Source organism: Lichenostomus cassidix, chromosome 6 (assembly GCF_008360975.1).
Source record: "Lichenostomus cassidix isolate B80296 chromosome 6, HeHo_3.0, whole genome shotgun sequence".
Lineage (NCBI taxonomy): Eukaryota > Metazoa > Chordata > Aves > Passeriformes > Meliphagidae > Lichenostomus > Lichenostomus cassidix.
The window spans coordinates 4,281,585-4,301,414 of record NC_139487.1 but is presented as its reverse complement, the minus strand read 5'-3'; the positions used below and the strand labels follow the sequence as shown (position 1 = coordinate 4,301,414).

Sequence of the window (19,830 nt, the reverse complement as noted above, 5' to 3'; positions counted from 1 at the left end):
GTCAAGGAAATTGACCTCATCCTAGTTCATGGATTTCTTCTATGAAATGATTTTAAATTGCCATGAATAAAGAAGTTGGAGTTGTACCTACTTTTCATTCAACCATACCCAGTTTTAAAGTAAAAATAGAAGAGAGGTCTGATGGCTCAGCAGCGGTGACTGTTATAAAGTAAGATTAAAATTATTCTCCAGCCTTATTGTTTAAGCTGAAATAATCCTGTGATGAAATTATGGATTTGTTGTGATGTCAGACTTTGCAAGTCAGAAACCCGTAGAATATGGCACCAGGGATTTTATTACATTCTCAAGGTTTTATTCTCATCTTGAGTGTGCACATCAGTAGTGATGTTCCTGTGGGACAATGGCATCACACCTGTGGGAGCAGGATGTGAGCTGAAGGAAAGGTTGGTCATCTGTTTCCTTCTCAACATCATCTTCTTGTCACCCCTCTTGTGGTTGGTCTCCTCACAGTATGGGTTTGTTATGAATTTATTTAATCACAGGGTGGATGATCTGTCACTTTGCCCTACAGCAGTGTGAGAGGTCCATTAATAGTTAATGGTCAGAAATGTGTCCCTAAAGGAACTGTCTTGTCAGTGGAGCCTGGTGACACATAAGTGACATGTTGGTACCTCCCCCAGCTCCTGACTCAATACAAGAATCAGATCCAGCACTGAGAACGTTGCCCAGAAGGCAGAGGCAGCAGGACAGACGGCTTTCCATGGTCCCTGAAGTGTCACCCACCCTTGAGCTCCAGCAGGCTGGGCTGAGGTTATGGCTTTGCTCTTCCCTGGGCAAAACATTTTCACAGAATCACAGAGTGGTTGGGGTTGGAAGGGTCCTGTGGAGATCATCTGGTCCAATCCCCAGAGATGGCACAGAGCTCTCTGTTCTGAATTCTTCTGAGACACCCTGTAATTTCAAAGGCATATTTTATTAGGAAGAAGAAAATATTTGTGAGGTTTATGCCTTTCACCACATGTAGTTATGTTGTTTTTTAAAAGCATGCAGTTAACAGATCTGTGGGTGCTAGGTTTGATAGGTAAACTAATTCAAATTTGGTAGACACCAAATATTAATACATAAAATAACCAGATGATTGCATCCCTGTTTTCTGTGTGTTGCTGTACAAATTTAATATTAAAATTTAAAATCTGTACGGATGTTTCATATTCAAAACATGTAATAGCTAAAAATCCTGTTAAAGGAAGCTAAGTATTGTGGAATGTCATACTACCTAGAAGTAACTGAGTAGGCAATACTATGCAAAAATCATAGTATAGAAAGTTGGCACATCTTTGATATTAACCTAACCTAGTGCTGAGATTAACAAAATGACCTTTTGTTGTAGCTGTAGAATATTCTTGGTCCTCCTGAGTAGGCCCTTGGGTCAGCTAATGGCTGCTGGCCTAAAGTGGTAACTTGATCTTCAGGAAAGAAATTACCATATGGGCTCTCCTGATGATTTTGAGTTATGATCCAGGGCTGTATTTTTAAGAGTCTGAAGGGAAAAAAAATGAGGAAAGACTCCATGTGTCTCTGTATTCCATTTGTGTAACTGCACCACAAGTGATACCACAAGATGAATTATGAGGGATTGTCAGTTACTTAATTTTATGTAAACAAAAGGAAAAAGCCCTCAACTGTAATGTGTAATGAGCAATCGTTTTCCCCCTCTGCACTCTGCATACATCCACAGCAAGAAGCTTTTTGTGCTATTAAGAGGGTCCCAGCCTGAGTAGGTAAGGCAGACTTGAACTGACCAAGACCATTGAACTTGATGAACTTCCAAGGTCCCTTTGAACCCAAACTGTTTTATGATTCTATGTATGTGCAGCGGTTCAGAGGCAGAGTTGAGAGCAGGTTTGATCTTCATCTGGAGAGATGTATTGCTGAAACATCCTACTGGAGTGTTCTTTTTTGTTCTTGTTGTTTGCTTAGGTTTGGGGTTTTTTTTAAGAACTATGTGGGAAAACCAGTTTAACTGTTGAAAACAGCACTAGGAAGTCTGAAAAGGTTTTATCAGATCTTTACAGTGAATGAGCTTTGACTGAAATTAATGTGCATTTCTGACTACCTTGTCTCTCTGGCTTTAGAATCTCTAAAGCTTGGAGTTTCTGAGTGTCTTTCCAAATCTGTCAGCCTGTGTGGCCCTTGCCACTGCAGTACAAGTGCCTGCTTAAGTAACACTCAACCAGATTGACCTCAGAAGGATACAGCCACTCCTGCATCCTTGGTTCTGGGCTCATCAGTAAACCACACCTGAATTATTCATGCAGGCTTTATGAGGATCATCTCTGGAAATGATCGATGGAGGTGAAACTACAGAACTCATTCCTCCTTTTTATTTCCAGCTCATCTCCCAGTGGGAGTTACCAAGAATGAGAGCCAAAATTAATCTTCAATACTAAATTGAACATTTTAAGAAGTTGTTGGGTTTTTTTTTTCTCCCCTTTCCTCTCTGATTGAGTTTCCTCTCAGGGTGCATGATAAATTGTTCAGTAAATATTAATGTGAAATTTATATCTTAACTTTATGATAGAACAGCTGCAAATGCTTTGGAGGGCCAGGCCTGATGGAATCTGTTGCCTTTAAGTCTTGCCAGAGATAGTGCTTATGCATTAACCCTGCAGTGTTTGCTGATTTGGGTCCTTCATGCCATGGCCTTGCACTCTGTGTTTCCCTCAGATCCCTGCCACTACCTCATACAGGAACTGAGCACTGTGTGATGATCCCTGGGAACAGATTCCTTGTTTGATTCCTAAAGCTCAGGGAGACCTCTCAGAGCTCTGCAGAGGACCTTAATGTAACTTTGCATTTCCTAGAGGTGATGGATGTACTTGGACAGACATTTTCCCCTTGAGCTGCAGCTCTAACCAGTTGTAAAGAACATGTGGATCTAAGGATGAGATGAGGAAAAAAAATGACAAAATAACCATTTCTGTCTACTCCCCCTCAGGGAGTACAGCTGTACTTCAAGAAAAGACTGGAGGAGATACTGCCAGTTAAAACTGATCAGGAGGAATTGCTCATTGTCTGAGAGTCCTCAGTTTCTCTGTACACTTCTAAATGTCCCTCACACTACAGTTAGAGGACAATCTGCAAACAACAGCTCTCCAATAAACCTTTAGACTCCCTGTTTTCATTTCGTTACCCTCTGAGCACTCCAGGGTGGCAGTGGAGCACAGTTTACTTGTGTTGTGTGTGTGTTGTAAGATTGCCTGGCTTTTTTTTCCTCCCAATATGTCCTGTTTCCAAATACACCATGAGAATGAAGTTACCATGTCAATAAAACATAGAGACAAAACAATTGGTGATCAGAGCGTTTTGAGTAGCAGTGAGAAGGTTGAGTTTATGGAGTGCTGGCAGAGCATCAGTGATATTGCCAACAGGTATGAGAGACCTCAATTAATCCAGGACATGTTCCACTAATTAGGGGAATAAAGCGTACTTTTTCCTAAGTGCAAAGTTTGGAAGAAAATGTACAAATTGAAATAGGTGCACAGAGGGGCTGTTCACCTTAGCTTTTGTGGAGCAGATCCCCCCGAAAGCAGTCTTCATGTTGTTAGTTGTCATTCCACAGCCCTGGCTGATGGAGAGCAGCTCCTTTGGCTCCATCCCTCTCTCTCTCCTCCCAGCACAGGCACCACTTCTTAATAAGGCAACTCCAACTCCTGGCTTCAAAAATTCTTATATCATCCCTCCTTCCTCTCCAGATTGTTCATACTGCACTCCAATAGATCAGTACTCCATAAAGTAGTCAGGCAAGTTTATTGGTTTTTTCCCCTGAAGTAGGCTATACACAAAAAAAAATTCTGTATAGATTTGACATTAAATGAAATAACTCTGCAAAAACCCATGGAGCTCCCTTGGCACAACCCAGTTCCAGCTTTGCTCCCTTGAGCCCCTCCATGGGAGGTGATGCTGCTGAGCTCACTCCTCATGTCAAAGTCCTGCTTTTAAGTTCCTTTTATATTCACTTGCACTGCTGTGAACTGAGAGCAGGGAGCACAGTGGTGCTGGTTGTGCTGCTGCAGTGTAAATATTGGAGGAACCCGAGGCAGATGGCAGTGTTCCCAACACGGCCCAAGGCCACAGCTCTGTTGAGAAGTACTTTTTAATGAATTGAGTTTCCGGGTGGCAACTGGGGTGACCTCGCTCACTTCAGGGGTTGTGTCTGCCTGACGAGGGCAGGCAGTGAGGAGAGGCAGGGGAATGAAGAAATCCCATTCTTTCTTCCTGACTGCTTTCCAGCTACAGTGACAAAAAGGCAATTTTTCATTCTGAAATCAGGGGGGATTTAAATTATAAGCGCCTGTGGTTTATAAAAAAAGGTAATGTAACTTATGAGGCTGGGTTTCCACACGGCCAGAGGTGAGGAAGAGAGGTCAACCCTGGTGACTGCCGTCAGTATTTTCTCCAGAGATTTATGTAACAGGCTGGACAAGAGCTCGGACTTCCCAGACGAGAGTGGGAGTGCTCAGGCTCCACAAGTTGATGCAGTGTTGCCAGATTTGTGTTGGTCCAGTCTGATTCTTGTATTTCCCTGTTCTCCCTTGCTGCTGGACTCCATCTGTATGTGTTATATTTAGTGTTTAATTTGTCTTTCAAGAGGGGACATGAAAGAGACTGAAAGGATATTTTGTGACTTCTACAATCTATATTTTTTTGCCTGCTGTGTACAAAATCTAAAGAATACAGATGGAAAGATGTATGTCACATTATGAAGGCAAGCTCCCACTAATTTCCCAGGCTGGCTAAATGAATGTGTGTTCCTTCCTGTAGCTCCCACTTCATCACTGCCCCACAAATGAGTCCTGCAGGCCCAGACTCTGCTCTTTGCTTCATCCTTGGCTGGAGTTTCAGAATCATGTTCTAGACAGTACAAGACTCTTCCATCCCTGAGAACCTGCCCACAGCTGGAGCCATGGTGGCTGCTCCTTGTGCAGCCCTGAATTGGTGCTGATTCCCAGGGTGTAACACAATTTGGCAATCTGTTACACACCAAGGACTCTACAGCAGCAGCATTATTTCTTTTTGTTCCGTGTATTCCCTGAATTTTTCAGAGAAAAGACGTTGTGAATTGAACTGACTGAAATATGTAATTTCCTTTTCACAGGAAATCCTGTTGTTCTGGGAAAATCTTTTCTTGCAGTTTGAACCTAGGACTGTAGTCTCAAAAAAAATAGCCCATGTAAGAGACATCATCTGTATTTTCACTAAGGAAAACTGAACAGAAGATTTAATATTTCCAGGATGTGTGTTGACTTTGGAGCATAGTACTGCTCCAAAGTGCTTCCAGCCTTTATGCCCTTGCCCAGATCCCAGGCCATGACAAAGTAGGTTTTTCTGGTATTGAGCTTCCCTTCATGTTTCTTTGTTAAATACCATTTTCTTTGTGAGCATAATTGCTTCTCATAACAAGCTTGTCATTATTTGAGTTATGGTTAAGACAGTTCTTGCTTGATTATACTAACTGAAAATCAGGAGTGTTGCATCAGAATCTTTTGGGAATTATTAAATATTAGCAAAACAAAGCCTTTTTCTGGAGCTAAGGCACCTCAGCTCTCTGTCCACAGACTCAGGACGTTTTCCAGAATGGAAACTCATGCAGTGAACAAAAAAGAACAAATATTTCTCTTTACTTCAAATGCTTATACCTACCTCATCCAATGAAGAGACCAAGCAAACAAAGGGAGTTCCTTTAAAAGGGAGATACACAATTCTTCCCATCATTTAACTAAAGGAGAACACAGAACTGCTCCATCAAGGCAGTTTGACAAACTAGTTACTACTTTGAGTAGGATATAAAAATAGAGGGGTTCTTTGTCCATTCGAGTTACTGTATATGTTAAATGTGCTGTACAGACAGTTTGGAAAAAAGGAGTCTAAACATTCTTGTTTCAGTATTACAGACTTTGAGTTCAAACTGTAGAGGGTGAAACATTAAGTGCAACACAATGAAGAACTATGTGAAAGCCTGAGAGATATGAATTACTTCTCATTTTGTCAGTTTAGATGATAACTTCCTAGGTTTATTTTTATGACACTGGGAAAATATCACACAACTCTGTTTCTCTTTGATTCTTCAATTTAAAGTTTCCTGAACCAGTTCCATGGAGGGAGGAGAAAGCTTTTTTGTTGTTGTTGTTGTTGAATACCTATTGTGAAACTTTATTTACAGAAGCTCTTTGTTTGCAGCTGTCCTTTAACCTTAAAATATGTAGAACTTAAACCATGGTGCATCATCGTAGGGATATAATTTAAAATGATACAATGTGCCTGTTCCAGTTTGGCTGTTCTGTTGCCTGAGGAATGATCATGGTTAAAAAGTGACACAAAAAAGGTGTTTTGAGGAACTGTGGCAACAAATACAATTTAAAGCCAGATACAGTGCCTTTGAGCTGTTTAAGCTGAGGGGGAGGGAATAAATCTCCAAACATCCAAAATTACCACCTAGTTGGACTACTTTTGCTTCTGGGACCACTGTGCTCCTCAGGCTGTCAGGAGTGACACTGGAGTCTCTTCTTCCCCAGCTCTCCAAAGGCTTTATGCTCTGATAGATGTGGGCAAATGTAATGGCATGCAAATCCTGTGCTTGTACTTCTCCTTACATGGAGCTGCTTAAAATAATCACAAGTCTCAGGAAACCAAACAGAATCTGGCAGCTCAGAGTTATCTTCTAAGTCAAGCAAAACGAGAGGAGTCCTTGATTTTGGATGGCTTGTGGAGTGGTTCTGGGGGATGAAATGGCTTTTCATTTTATGGCAACACAAAATCAGGAAAGAGGCAAATCAGTCCTGTCCTTTAGCAAACTGCTATGTTCAATTCACTTTATTACAGGCTGACAGTCCAAAACTGCCTCTGACCAACAGAAATGCTTCTTGAATGTATGCTGAACACATGCTCAGTGCATATTGAATATGACACCATTGTTACTGCATTCCTTGCTCCCAAGCAAAGGATTCAAGATAAAATGTTTATAATTTTGATTCAAGATTAATTTTGATTAATGAACAAGTATGATCTATAGTATCTGGTAAAATTCTGCTGAAAACAGAGTGTAGTATTTCAGTGGGAGGAGGATGCACAAGGGTTTGCTGCACCTCAAATACCTTCATGTCTGCTCTCTCACCCTTGAGAGCACACAAAGAAATTTGGTGCTCTTCTAGGTGTTTATTTTAGATGTTTGGGGTTTTTTTATGCAGCTATGAAATTCTCTTGAGAAGATCCTTTTTATTTTTTTTTTTTAGTTGATTTAGGGGTGCTTGTGCAAGGAGTAACAGAGGGATGTTGGTCAGTGTGGCTGAGCTGGGAAGCTGGCTTTGCAGAATGGATTTATTTCCAAGTGTGTGTTCACCTCTGTAACAAAAGTGACATCAGTACTTGTCTGGGTAGAAGAGCACAGCCATGACATCCTGCTCTGGAAACCATACTGGAATATCAAATCCCCTTTGGGAAATGCAGAGGTAGCCTGAGAGCTGAGGTCTGTGCCACCAGCTCGGGAAGCCCGGAATTCCCAAACCTGATTTGCACCCTTGAAACCTCCTTGTGCTCACCAGTCTCTGCTTTGATTTTCCCCAGGAGCTCTGACTCTGAAGAAGCATTTGAGACCCCGGAGTCCACTACACCTGTCAAGGCACCACCTTCACCTCCACAGCCACCCCCTGAAGAAGCAGCAGCAGCAGTTGTTGCAGACGTAGCAGAGCAGGAAATAAAACCTCAGCTGCCTGTGGAAGATACAGGTAACAAGGATGTAATGAGTGGGAGAGGTTACTGAGCGAGATGCATGTGCAGGGAGGTGATTCTCTAAGCACAGGCAAGGAATTAATGCTAATAAATTGGCTTTTGGAATATTACTTAATGACTTGTGCAGAGAGAAAACCCTGTTGCCTCCTGGAATTAAGGATTGGACAATCTGTCCATAACATTTGAAAAATATTAAAGAGAAGCTTTCTAGAAAAAACTTTCTGTCTTTTAAACCAAGCTTCTTTTTGTAGGGTCTTAACAGAATCAGAGGAGTAGAAAATGGAGATGTGAGTTGCAGATTCAGGTACCTGGGTGAGCACTGTTAACTGTGACAATTAACAAAATGCTATTTTCGTATGTGTTGTTCCCTGAAACAGGAGGTGATCAAAAAGCCCATTAGAACAACAGAGATACTGATTTTGTGGGAGAAACACTGGGCTATGTATGTATGATATACATATATAAAAATTGATACATACTGGGAAAATAAAATCTTTAAGAAGGGAGAATTACATTTAAAACACAAAGAAATTATTTTCCCAAAAAAGTGTTCTTTGTTCTCCAGATTGAGTAATGGAATATGAGGGAGTAGAAAGCATGCTATTAGCCCAAAATAGCTTTGTTTGGGCTGTCGGATGACAGCTCAGCAGTTTAAGACTGAATTCCCCATTATGCTGTCTTTTTTCCCATCTGAAAGTCAAGTTATCTTGATCACCTGGCTAAATTGTATGAAGATAATATTTCTGGCAGCAGTCTAAAGCTCGCTTGTATTGCATTGGGAAAGAGTTGTAGCATCCCACCAAATGTCTCAAGCCACTTAAAGCATTTCTGGGAGTTAGTCATTAATCAGTGCTCTTTCAGATCATGATTTATGATACAAGTTTGTAAGACGCTTCAAGGATTTTTCAAAAGAATGGTGTCACAAAATAAAAATTAAATACTGAGGCATCCCGATGCTTTTCCTTTCTCCTGTTGCAGTTCCCTCTTCATTCTAGTAAAAGTCACTCATTCTGCATCTTCTTCCCTTTTTAAAATCTTTGGCAATCCAGTGATGACAAACAAAATGCTGAGAGAACAAAAGGCCACATATGCTGAACTGGATTGGAGTGTGCTTTTAATTACTGCAGTAGATTATCTTCAAGCCCCTGATTACACATGTGCTTCCCTGGCACATGTAATTCTTGCCTCCTTCCATCCCAGTTCCCCCCTCCTTTCTTTCAGATCTTTCTGAAGAAAAGTGGGAAACTGAATATATCTATTCATAGCCAGTGTGAACTTTATTGAAGGCCATTGGATAGCAGAGGTGAAACCACTTCATTTGCAAATCACATTGTCCAGGGGAGACAAGTCACAGCAAAGTGTTCCAAACTGATGCAAAACACAGTTATACAACAGGGGAATTTATTGGAGGGGAAGAAGATGCGTAATGCAGAAAGAATCCAAATGTAGGAGGGCAACACAAAGCATTCATTTGTTTTGGAAATCTTTAGGAGAAATAAATAATACTGAGACTATAGCTTAGGTGTTTAGAAAGGAGAAAAGTTAAACATTTTGTACTTTATAAACCACTTGAGTGTCTTGTAGTTTATTTATTTCATAGGTTATGCGTGTGGCTGCACACAAAGGGAATGAGTCCCTTTCCTGGGGCTCACAGGCACTGAAGCAGAGTTCATACAGCTAAAAAAATAGATTTCACTGGAAGAGGAGTGAGGAATATGGGCAGTTGGAGAGCCTGGCACAGGGAGAGCCCTGCTGGGTTCTTGGTTCAGCAGCCACATGGCTTTGTCTTCCACATGGGATGGGTGACAGAGCGTGTGTTTGGCTGGAAGGAGGGAGCACAGTAAGTGTTTAAAGCATTATTTCATCTGTAGCTGACAATAATTACTTATGCAGATGGCTGCAGTTGTGTTGCATGATATCATTAGCACAGCAGCTGGACCCCACTGCTGGAAAGCCAAGAGGAGAGGTTTTAATTAGGTTGACTTCAATGGTAGTTTAATAAATGTGATGAAAGTGAACTAAGCTGGACTCATCCTGGGTTTGTGCCAACTCCTGGTGGGGTAAAACCTGCTGCATGGCTCTGGTCCATCAGCAGCAGAGCAGAGGAAGGGAGTCAGTCTGAGGGCAAGTCTGGAGGGGAAGAGGAGCAACAGAGCAAGTGTGGAAACTGCCCCAGAAAGTGACCCCATTGAGCCCTTCCATTCCTCCCTTATTTAGCAAACGTGGGTTATACTCTTGAGGCAAATCAGAGAGCTTGAGATTGCATTTGTTATTTTTTAGCATTATTTTAAATTATTGATCCTTGTCTCCTCAGCTTCTTACAGCAGTGTCCCATTGTCCCTTGTTTCATCCATCTGAGCACCAGAATGTCCCCCAAGCCCATTCTCCCAAATACCCTGGTTTTGGCCAGGAATTCCTGCTAAGGAATCTTCTGTCACCCCTACTGCCTTCCCCAAAGGAAAGAATGATTGCTGAATTCAGATTGTATTCACAGGGGAGATAGGAGAGCTGGGGTCCCCTCTGTGCATTACAGCCCAACAATCAGGATATGGGCACCTATATTTGGTTCCTTCTGGTGCCAGGAAAATTTGAGGTCAGGCTTTTCAGTAGAGACATTATGGACCAGACAAAAACAAAATAAATTTTTGGTATGGAAAGCATTCATCTTCAGTGTTTTTCCTCTGGAAGCCCGGCACGGAAAGTTAGAAAAGATACTTCTATATACAAAGTTTTCTCTCAGAATAAATTACAAAGTATCTTCACTGAACTTTTTAAAAAGTGGTACTAATTGATTTTGTGACTTCAAAGGCTTCTCATAACAAGCAGAAACTTGAAATAAACTGTTTCAAAATTGCTGGTGTTAGGTAATGCCAGTTCCTACATGCTTTTGGCTTTTTTTCCTCATAACATAGTAAGTGGGTGCATGCTGTATGCATTTTCCAGAGGTTTGCTTTTGTCTGCTTTTTCTCCAGAACAGAGAACCAGAATTTAATTTCTTCTGTATTTGCTTATTATATCTGTTTAAATGTTATTGCTAAGCCTGTCAGAATAGTGTTTCATTTTGTCTCCAGCTCAGCAGCGTTAAGGACAATTTTCAGTTTATTGGGGTTCCCTCTGTGTTAGAGATACTTCAGCAAAGTAGCTCCTTGCCTTGGCTACTTCTGTAAAGGAGCAGCAGAAAATTGATTTGTTTATTAATGCACACAGTCTTACAATGTCTTATTAACACTCTCAAGCACAGGGTGAGATTCTTGGGTCTATCCTGTGCAGGGCCAGGAATTGGACTTCAGTAATCCTTGTGGGTCCCTTCCAACTCAGGATATTTTGTGATTCTGTGACTTTCTAGTAGCTTCTGGTTCTGCCATAAGAGATGCCAGGTGAAAATGCCAAGTGTTAAACATGCTATGTAGCTCTCATATTTAGCTCTCATCTCCTGGATAATACAAGAGGTCTGGATTTTATGTTGTTGGGTTTGGGATTGTTTTTCATAGTTGATCCAGTCAAAATTCACCTGAAATCAGAGCAATTTCCTGGTGGAAGGAGCAGAATTTGGACCTGCTTTTTTAATGAATGAAATAAGGAGGTTTTGGGGAGCTTGCCTGTTTTTTTATTGCAGTGTAAGTATCCTCCATGTTCTTGGAATGCTTTATAAAACTTAATATCTACCTGTGGGCAGCTCTTAACAATATAAACAGTGGATGACTCAGTGCCAATAAAAGGCATAAACCTGATTTAAAACCTTGTGCTAGTCTCTCTCTTAAGGCAAGCCCTACCTTAATTCCCATAGCTGGCATCGTGGTAACTTCCTTTGCGATCAAACTGCATTTTAGTAAAATACTGTAGTGATACTGATTGGCTTAATTTGGTGTTGTAAAAGGACAAATGTCACTGCTCTCTGAATAGGCTGTTAGTGTCAGGAAAGAATGGTCTTCGTGTTTCTTTGTAGTAATAAAGGCTTGAGTACCATTTATATCTCCTGGCCCAGCAATTCTGCTGTTACCAGGAGTGAGCCAGTCCTGTCGTAAAGCCAGAAGAGGCTGACAGCAGCATTTCACTTCTGCCAAGAGCCATGTTTTCTGAGACAGTTTCACATCTTGTTTCATAAAGAAACAATAAAAATATCGAGCAACGCTCTGCAGAAATCCATACTCTCGAGTAAAAAGGATTTGATGAGGAGGAAGTCGTGAAATAAGCAGTTAAAGAAGATTAAAGCCCTGCACTGTATGGAGCACACAGAATTTAAATGCTGTTTTGTTGGGAGTAGCTGCAAAGCCTTGCACGTTCCCCTTGCGTGATGCATCCCAAACCTCAGCCTCTTATTTACAGTCCAAGTCCTGCAGGGCAGTGGTTTATTTTATTTTATTTTACTTTGTTTTAATGCATGTTTATTCTGCTTTGAACAAGGGTCTTGATGCTGTTGAGGGTTTTGATGCAAGCTGGAATGAAAACAGTGCATAACTGCAGATGATTCCTTGTTCAGTTCCCACTTTTATTTCATGCTGACCTACATTTGTACTCTGCTGACATCCCAGTGTTTATTGTGATGTATTCCCATGAAGTGCCTTCCATTCTCCTTTCAGGGTGAAAGGGACAGATTAGGCTAATGCTGGAGGTTTATGGCATTCTCTGAGTGCCCTTAACAGGAGTCCCATCAGTGTCACAAAGTGATGTGTGTGTGAAGTGAACACCAACTCGGCTGGCAAATGAAGCCTAATTAATGACCCCTCCGCCAGGCTGAAACCAAGCCCAAACCAGTGGGGATTAAGGAGAAAAATAAACTGTTCTGAAGTACTGCCACGTTATTAGCATTCATTTAGCAGAAAAAAACACATTAGAATATTATTTTAATTGATGTGTCTTAGCGAAATTCCACAGTCTTAAAAGAGAAACTGCATAGCTGTCATTCCTTTGACAGTCTCTGGGAGTACGTGGTGCCACTTTGGGAAATGTGTCCAATTGCCTTAAATCCTTTCCTGTCCTCTACACCCATAAATAATAATTCTTGCAGTCTCTGTGCAGACATACAATTTCTTCTGAAACAAAGGAATTTTTTTTTCCATGTTCTTAATCCATTCATGGCTTCTCACTAAAATAGTAATTGATTGTCTGTATTGCTTTTATGAACAGTGTTAATGAATGTAGCTGGGCAAAATGGGAGTTATTTTGCAAAACACATCAGGATTGGAATGAAGAGGATGTGCAGAAATGTCTCTGAAATCGTTTAAGGCTGTGCAAAGCATTCATTTTTGTATGACTGTTTTTCTTCTTAATTGCATAATTTAAAAAAGAAATGACAACGTGAAGAACGCTGTGTTGCTTCAGCCCGAAACACAGGGGCATTTTGCTCTTCAGTGAGAGCTGTGAGCAGCTGGCTCAGCCCAGCCTGACCTGGGAGCTGGAGAGAGCTGTCCCAGGTCTTTGGGTCTCCACGGGGACACACATGGACAGAGGTGACTGTGCTACATGCAGATCAGTGTAGTGCAGTCACAGCAGGAGCAAACCATATGCAGGTTTTGTAAAACATTTGAATAATCAACCTAATGAGCTGGAAGGCAGCAAGGACCATCATCTTCATGCTTCCTACCTATATATTTTCTGGTTTTTTGATATGCACTCTGTCTTTTTCTAGTTTGTCCAATAGAGTTGTTATATCCCGAGTGAAGAGACTTCTATAAATCATTTTAGGATTTCATTCAATTCCCTTTAATTGCAATGGAAAGCTGCTTGGATTAAGAGTTTTAGTATATAAATCTCTCTACAAAATTTTCATCGAGTTGGAACTACACTTGGAAAAACCTGGTTTAAATCATCTGTAGGGAGCTTCTAGTGATCTTTTTTAAGGAAGATTATTCAACTGAAAATATTTGTGGAGTTCTCTAAATGACTTTTTTTTTCCTTTACCATAATTTATTTCATATTAAGTTCTCAATTATTCATCTTTATTATAAACTTGTAATTATGAGGTCAGAGTAGAGTATATTGACTGCTTGGGGCAGATAGAGGAGCAGCATTGATGGGTTGTGGAGGGGAAGCCATTTTCCTCCGGGAAAATTGGTAAAAATAGCACATGGGAAACAAAACTTAAGGTCAACGTGTAATTACTGAAGCACCAGTCAATTTACAGGAAATTTACTGCAGAAGAGCTCTGACACAATTGTGTGAACTTTTATAGCAGTAGAAAATGGGAGTAAAAAAGTGCTTTATGTGCAGTTTTTCTGGTATTTCCATTTAGCTTGTTAGGGTAATATCCATCTCTGTAAGTGATAGTTTAGAAGAGATGCTTTTGAGGTTATTGCAAATACATGTTTTGTCTTTTCATAAAACTTGCCTTGAATCCTTTTCTGGGGAGAGCAGACCTATTGTTTTCCTTTATCTAATTCATATATTGGAATAGTTACTTTGGTTTGCTTAGTCCATTTGTATGATGTTAACACCTTTTTCTTGTAGTAATATTAGATTACAATAAAACTTCCTACGCCCCAGTTCTAAACATGTGTTTGCAGTGCACTGAGTTTTCTGTTTGTTCCCACAGGACTGTGTTCAGAAGCTGAACCCGTCACCGATGTGTCACACAGTGAACCAGTTCAGGAGAGCCCTTTCCGTCCCCCTTGCCACTCCTTCTCCACTGTCTTCGACGAGGACAAACCCATAGCCAGCAGTGGGACCTACAACTTGGACTTTGATAACATTGAGCTGGTTGATTCTCTCCATGCCTTAGGACCGAGCTCTGCAGAGCCGAAGAATCGCGACCCCAAAGCAAATGTCCGGAGAAAATCCACGGATTCGGTGCCGGTGTCCAAATCTACGTTGTCTCGATCTCTCAGCCTGCAGGCCAGTGATTTTGATGGAGCCTCTTACCTTGGCAACAGCGAGACATTAGCACCCTCAGCAGATGTGTATGGGACTGGTTCAAGCAGTGCTTCCAGTACCCTCAAGAGAACGAAAAAACCCAGACCAGCTTCCTTAAAAAAGAAGCAGACAGCCAAAAAACCTCTGGATGCTCCACTGGTGAAGGAAACCCCTCAAGAACCTCCTGAGCTCGGCCAAGCAGCTTGTGAGGAGACAGCATCTGAGGTGAAGGCAGACTCAGCAAAGCCCGAATGTACTGAACCTTCCAAAATCTCTGCTGAGAAAGAGGAGGCCCCACCTGTGCCTGAAGGATCCGACCCTTCGGATCCGGACCGTTTCGAAGGGATTAGTGCATTTAGCTCCGGAGGTGGCAAAGTGCAGAACTCTCCCCCTGCCAGCAGGAAAACGCTACCTCTAACAACGGCCCCCGAGGCTGTGGAGGTGACTCCGCCCGACACCGGGGGACAGGAGGACCCTCCGGTCAAAGGCATCGCCGTGAGGCTGGAGTTTGATTACTCTGAGGAGAAAGGGGGGAGCGAAGAGCAGCAGGAGAGCACTCCTCCTCCCAAAAAAGCAGGGAAAAAGCCTGGTGCTAAAATGCCGCTGCGGAGGCCAAAGACTAAAAAACCGGTGGAGAAGCTTGACAATGCTCCAACCACCCCGACCAAGTCGCCCGTTGATCCAAACGAAATCCCCATCACAAAAGGCTCTTACACTTTTGATATCGACAAGTGGGATGACCCCAATTTTAACCCCTTCTCCTCCAGTACAAAAATGCAGGAATCGCCCAAACTGCCTCAACAGACGTACAGCTTCGAGCCGGACATGTGTGAGGACTCCATTGACCCTTTCAAGTCTTCTTCCAAGATAGCCAGCTCGCCCTCCAAATCTCCAGCTTCCTTTGAGATACCAGCCAGTGCCAACGAAACAAACGGAACGGAAGGAGACAACCTCAACAAACCTGCCAAGAAGAAGAAGACGCCACTAAAAACGTAAGTTAAAGGGCAGAGGCGTTTCTAGAGTAGAAGCAGCACATTCCTCCCCCTTAGCACAGTTACACAGGATTTATGTTTGAGTAGAGAGAGGAAGGTGACCTTGGGTGTTGGTGGCCACAACTGGAGTCACGCTGGAGGGCTGTTCTGCTCTCCCTCAATCTGTTTCCTCAATAATTTGGTATTTCTTGACCAAAAAAGGAGAACCAGAGCTACCAAGCTGGCAATTGCATTTTTTAAGTCTTTGCGCTCAGTGTTGTTCTGAGCCCAGTTAAATTGTAATTTTATCAGTTTTGTACCCAGTTTTCTATGACCTTATCTTGGGAATTCAATGCTGTTTAAGATGATCAAAGCAATCACGCCAGCAAAAACTATTTCATGAATCATTGTTTTTCAGCGTGGGATGTGAAATAGTAAGGCAGTGACAAAGCTTGTATTGCAAACAGCAGGAAGATGGTTTTATCCAGTTACTCATGATATTTAAAAGAAAATAACTGGAAACAGAAGAGTGCAGTATTGAAATACATTTTTTTACATAAAAGAGTAAAAAATATAAAGAATTTCCTTTTTATGAAAGAGCTTACAATTTTCAAAGAGTTTTAAATCTCTAAAATGGCTACACGTAAGGGAAATATTTAGCTTTTAGACAAATTCCACGATAAATTTTCTATGTTGCTGTGTTTAGATACTTGGTTAAAAACCTCAGCTGCTTGTTGCTGATGTACATGTTGCTTTATCCCTTATTTATCTGGTTATTTTGAGTTGGTGACCACTAAGTTTATATCCCATATAACTACAATTTATCTCCCGTGTGTATCTGTAAGAAAGTATCTCAGTTCATTCTCCTTTACGGTTTAAATGTTTCAGCTAGCTAACAAAAATGGGAGTAAAAATTTTAAATGCCAATTTAACATAAGAAGATAAGATGGTTAATATAAGGCAGTTCAAAAGCTGACCTCCTGTAGAGGGTGAGATGGAGATTATTCAGATTTTTCTGAACAGCCTGCTGCCCTCTAAGCTTCTAATTCAAGTTCCTTGCCTGATTTGAGGAAGCTTGTGCTGTTATTTTTCTCCTGGGGGCATTTCTGACTTATGGATAATGTAGACCACTGTGTAGCTGAGTTGTTTTCTTTGGCAGAGGAGCCTGTTTTTTCTGGTGTTGCTTCTTTTTGAGGTATACCTGAAATTTAGTGGAAATTCTGGTGGAAATTAAGATGCATGCTAAACTGACACATTTTCCAAGCCTTCAGTCCAAACTGGTTTTGTCCAAACCAAGAAGATTTAGAAGTCTGACAGGAAGAAAGGAACAATTTGAACCTTAGTGGGGAAGTGCAGAGAGAAATTTTAATATCACCAGATCCTTAAATTTGGTATTTGCAGCCAGCCAGAGTCTCCTTGTGTCTTCCAGTAGCTGGAGTTGACAGACCCCCAGTGTGAGCCTCTTGGGTTCTCCCATCTGCTTTGAATATTAGAAAGAATTCCAAAGTTATTAATTTAGGGGCAAAATGTGTTTACAGAGAGTTTGCTAAGCCACATTTGTCCTTGGGAAAATGCACCAGGAGAAAACCCTGTCCTAGAGTCACAAAATTCACTGCTGGACTTGTCATGGTGCAGAAGTGAAGCTTCCCCAGCTCAGGGCTCCCAATTTTTGGGTCAGGAGGGCTGCAGGAGCTCCCAGCCCGTGCTTGGCACTGCATTCCCTGTGTTGTGTTGTGTGTTGCTTGCTGCAGCCCCGTAACCTACTTTTGCAAGTGTTTTTTTTTTTTTTCAAAGATGAGGCTCTGCATATTAATAACACATTGCAGCCTGCAGTTGTGGTACTTTCTAGAAGAAAAATAGCCTAAGGCTTGTTGGGGGATGCCAGGGGAGACAGTGGCAGGAGGTTTTATTAGCACTGTTGAGGGGTGCAGAAATCAAACCCTATGGACTGGTTTGAAAATGTGTTCCTTGGGCAGTGAGGCTGCAATTTCTAGATTAGAGGTGAAGAAGCCAAGCATGGGTTTAAGCCTTTGCTAATCTTGTACTGCTTTGAATCTGAGCCATGTGCTCACTCTTACATGTGTTAAATCAATAAAAGTAATCCATTTTTGTCCTTGAATGAAACCTGCAGCAGTCTAAGCGTTGACCTCCCTGTGAAAAGATGAGGTTTTTAGAAGAGATGTGAGCTCGACACAAATTGCTCTCTGGTCCTCTACCTGAGTTCTGAGCAGCTTGGATACAATCACATTGCTTGGTGATGCTGAGCAAAGAGCAGCTGAGGCCCAGCTGATGCCTCCCCTTCCAGCTTACAATGATGAGTAAAAATAGGTGCTTTGTAGAGACATTGCTTGTGTAGGCATTACTCTGGAAGCTCTTGGTGGATAGCTGGAGGCTGTTTAGAAGTGGAAGGTGCCAGCTGTCATGAGCATGGCACGAGAGGAGAGATGAGCAGAAGCTGCCAAGCTTATAAGTAAATGAAACCTTTTCTTGGCCTAAGGTGTTTGGTAAGGTTTGCTTCTGGTTTGGGGGAAACCAGTTTGCTCTGTCAGAACACCAGGTTAGGTTTTGGAGAGAACCAAAACAGCTGAGATTTAAAGAAATGTCATTTTCTATCCTGACCTGGGTAAATGGTTTGAAATGGTCAAGTAGCTTTTTCTGTGCTGTCAGAACACATCAGCAAACACGACAAAAGCTGGAATAACAGTGTCCTCTCCTTAAGCTTAGCTGCCATTCAAGAACAGTTTTGCATCTCATATAATAACATATACTGTGTTTTGAAAAGCAAGCAGGTGGCCTCCATCAGGGAAGGCAAGGGCAGTGTGTTGAAAGGAACTTAACTTGAAGGTGTCAGCTTTGAAAAATATATTTTGTAAGATGAAAGTGTGTCAAAAGTATAACATTGAACTAGAAAACATTGAAGGACTTGATGAATATTTTTTTTTCTCTTCATGTATTTCGCAGTAAAAATTAGGGGTTAGGATTATACAGGTAGAAAATATGCATGATCAGATTGCCTTAACACATTAACATTAACAGAGTATTTGTAGGTTAATCTTTTTTGTCAGTTCCTTCTGTCTGTCTCTCTTCTTTGTCTTATTTGTCTTAGGATGGTAGAAGATGTGATGTCTGTATGTTCTCTGTTGTAAGTAATTCTAAGCTAACAATTCAAACTTCTTTGGTTTATGGGCTTTTTAATTTTACTTATTTATTTTGCAGCATGATCAGTTATTATTCAGCATGAAGCCTTTATGTTAATGATTTCATTTCACTTGCACATATGAAAGCTATTTTAAGTTAGATGCTTGACTGTGAATGAGTTTGAGGAATCTGTTGCCTCATTATCTGTTGCCTATCGAATAAGATCCTAGTTTAAAACTGTAGAGATTTTGTATCCTTGAGCTAAAATATGAAAGTTTTATTTCTACCATGGAACAATATTGTACAGTCAGTCCTTTGTAAATACTGCATAAAGTGCCTGTCCTTCTTAAAGGAAGAAGTTACCCTAATTAATTCTATCATGATAACTGGATAATTAATGGCATCAAACACACCAATATTCAGCTGTCCAATTTATTTTCCCCTCTAGATGTGGTATTGATTTACCCTCTGCTGATTGAAACCCACCATTAGAATTTCTAGTGTCAGCCTTGCCACCATTGATCAGGGATGAGCTGGTGGGCAGTAATTTTTGCTGCTGCATCTCAGTTCAAACATAAAGTCTTTATCAGTGAGTTTGCTGTGATTTTTTTCTCCCTGTAGTAGCTAGTAGCATAAATGGTTTTGAATAACCCTGGCAATGTGCATCAAGAGAACAGATAGATAATTACTTTATTCTGGTTAGAAAATATTGTTAGCCAATTGTGAATAAGCATAAAGGCAACATTCATAATTGTACACTTCATGACATAATGTATATTCTTCATTCCCTTTGCTTGATTGAAACCTGTGGGATTTTGGAGTGCTACAGTGTCTGTGCTCCCAGTCTGCACTGTGAGGTGTCAGGGGAACTGGAAGCAGAATTGCCATATTTCTTGTTGTATTTGTTTTAAAAAGGGGCTGTTGTGCCCATGTGTAAGGACACAGCTTTGTTCTGGCATCTGGGGAGCAGCACCTGCCTCAGATGGTTTTATGTAGTTCACCTAAAGCCTATTACATTTTTTCTTCATGATTTTTGGGGACATTGGAGCTTACTGCCCAAGTTATCACAGTTTTAATTCTCAGGTAAAGGTGTGGGTTAGACATATTTTTTGGGTGGGGAACT

The 19,830-nt window shown here is 41.3% G+C and overlaps 1 protein-coding gene across 10 annotated transcripts in view; it reads left to right on the top strand.

The window, feature by feature from the left end:
• The window catches only part of TACC2 (transforming acidic coiled-coil containing protein 2), a 125,947-nt gene that overhangs the window by 79,012 nt on the left and 27,105 nt on the right, over window positions 1-19,830 (top strand). For 7 of the 10 annotated variants that reach the window (XM_085064677.1, XM_085064674.1, XM_085064671.1 and 4 more), the window contains 3 exons: window positions 7,585-7,745; window positions 14,282-15,590; window positions 18,676-18,711. In XM_085064677.1, coding sequence (XP_084920803.1) covers window positions 7,585-7,745; window positions 14,282-15,590; window positions 18,676-18,711 — 1,506 coding nt within the window. The remainder of the gene's footprint in view (window positions 1-7,584; window positions 7,746-14,281; window positions 15,591-18,675; window positions 18,712-19,830) is intronic. The other 3 variants (XM_085064679.1, XM_085064673.1, XM_085064672.1) reach the window with 1 other exon arrangement.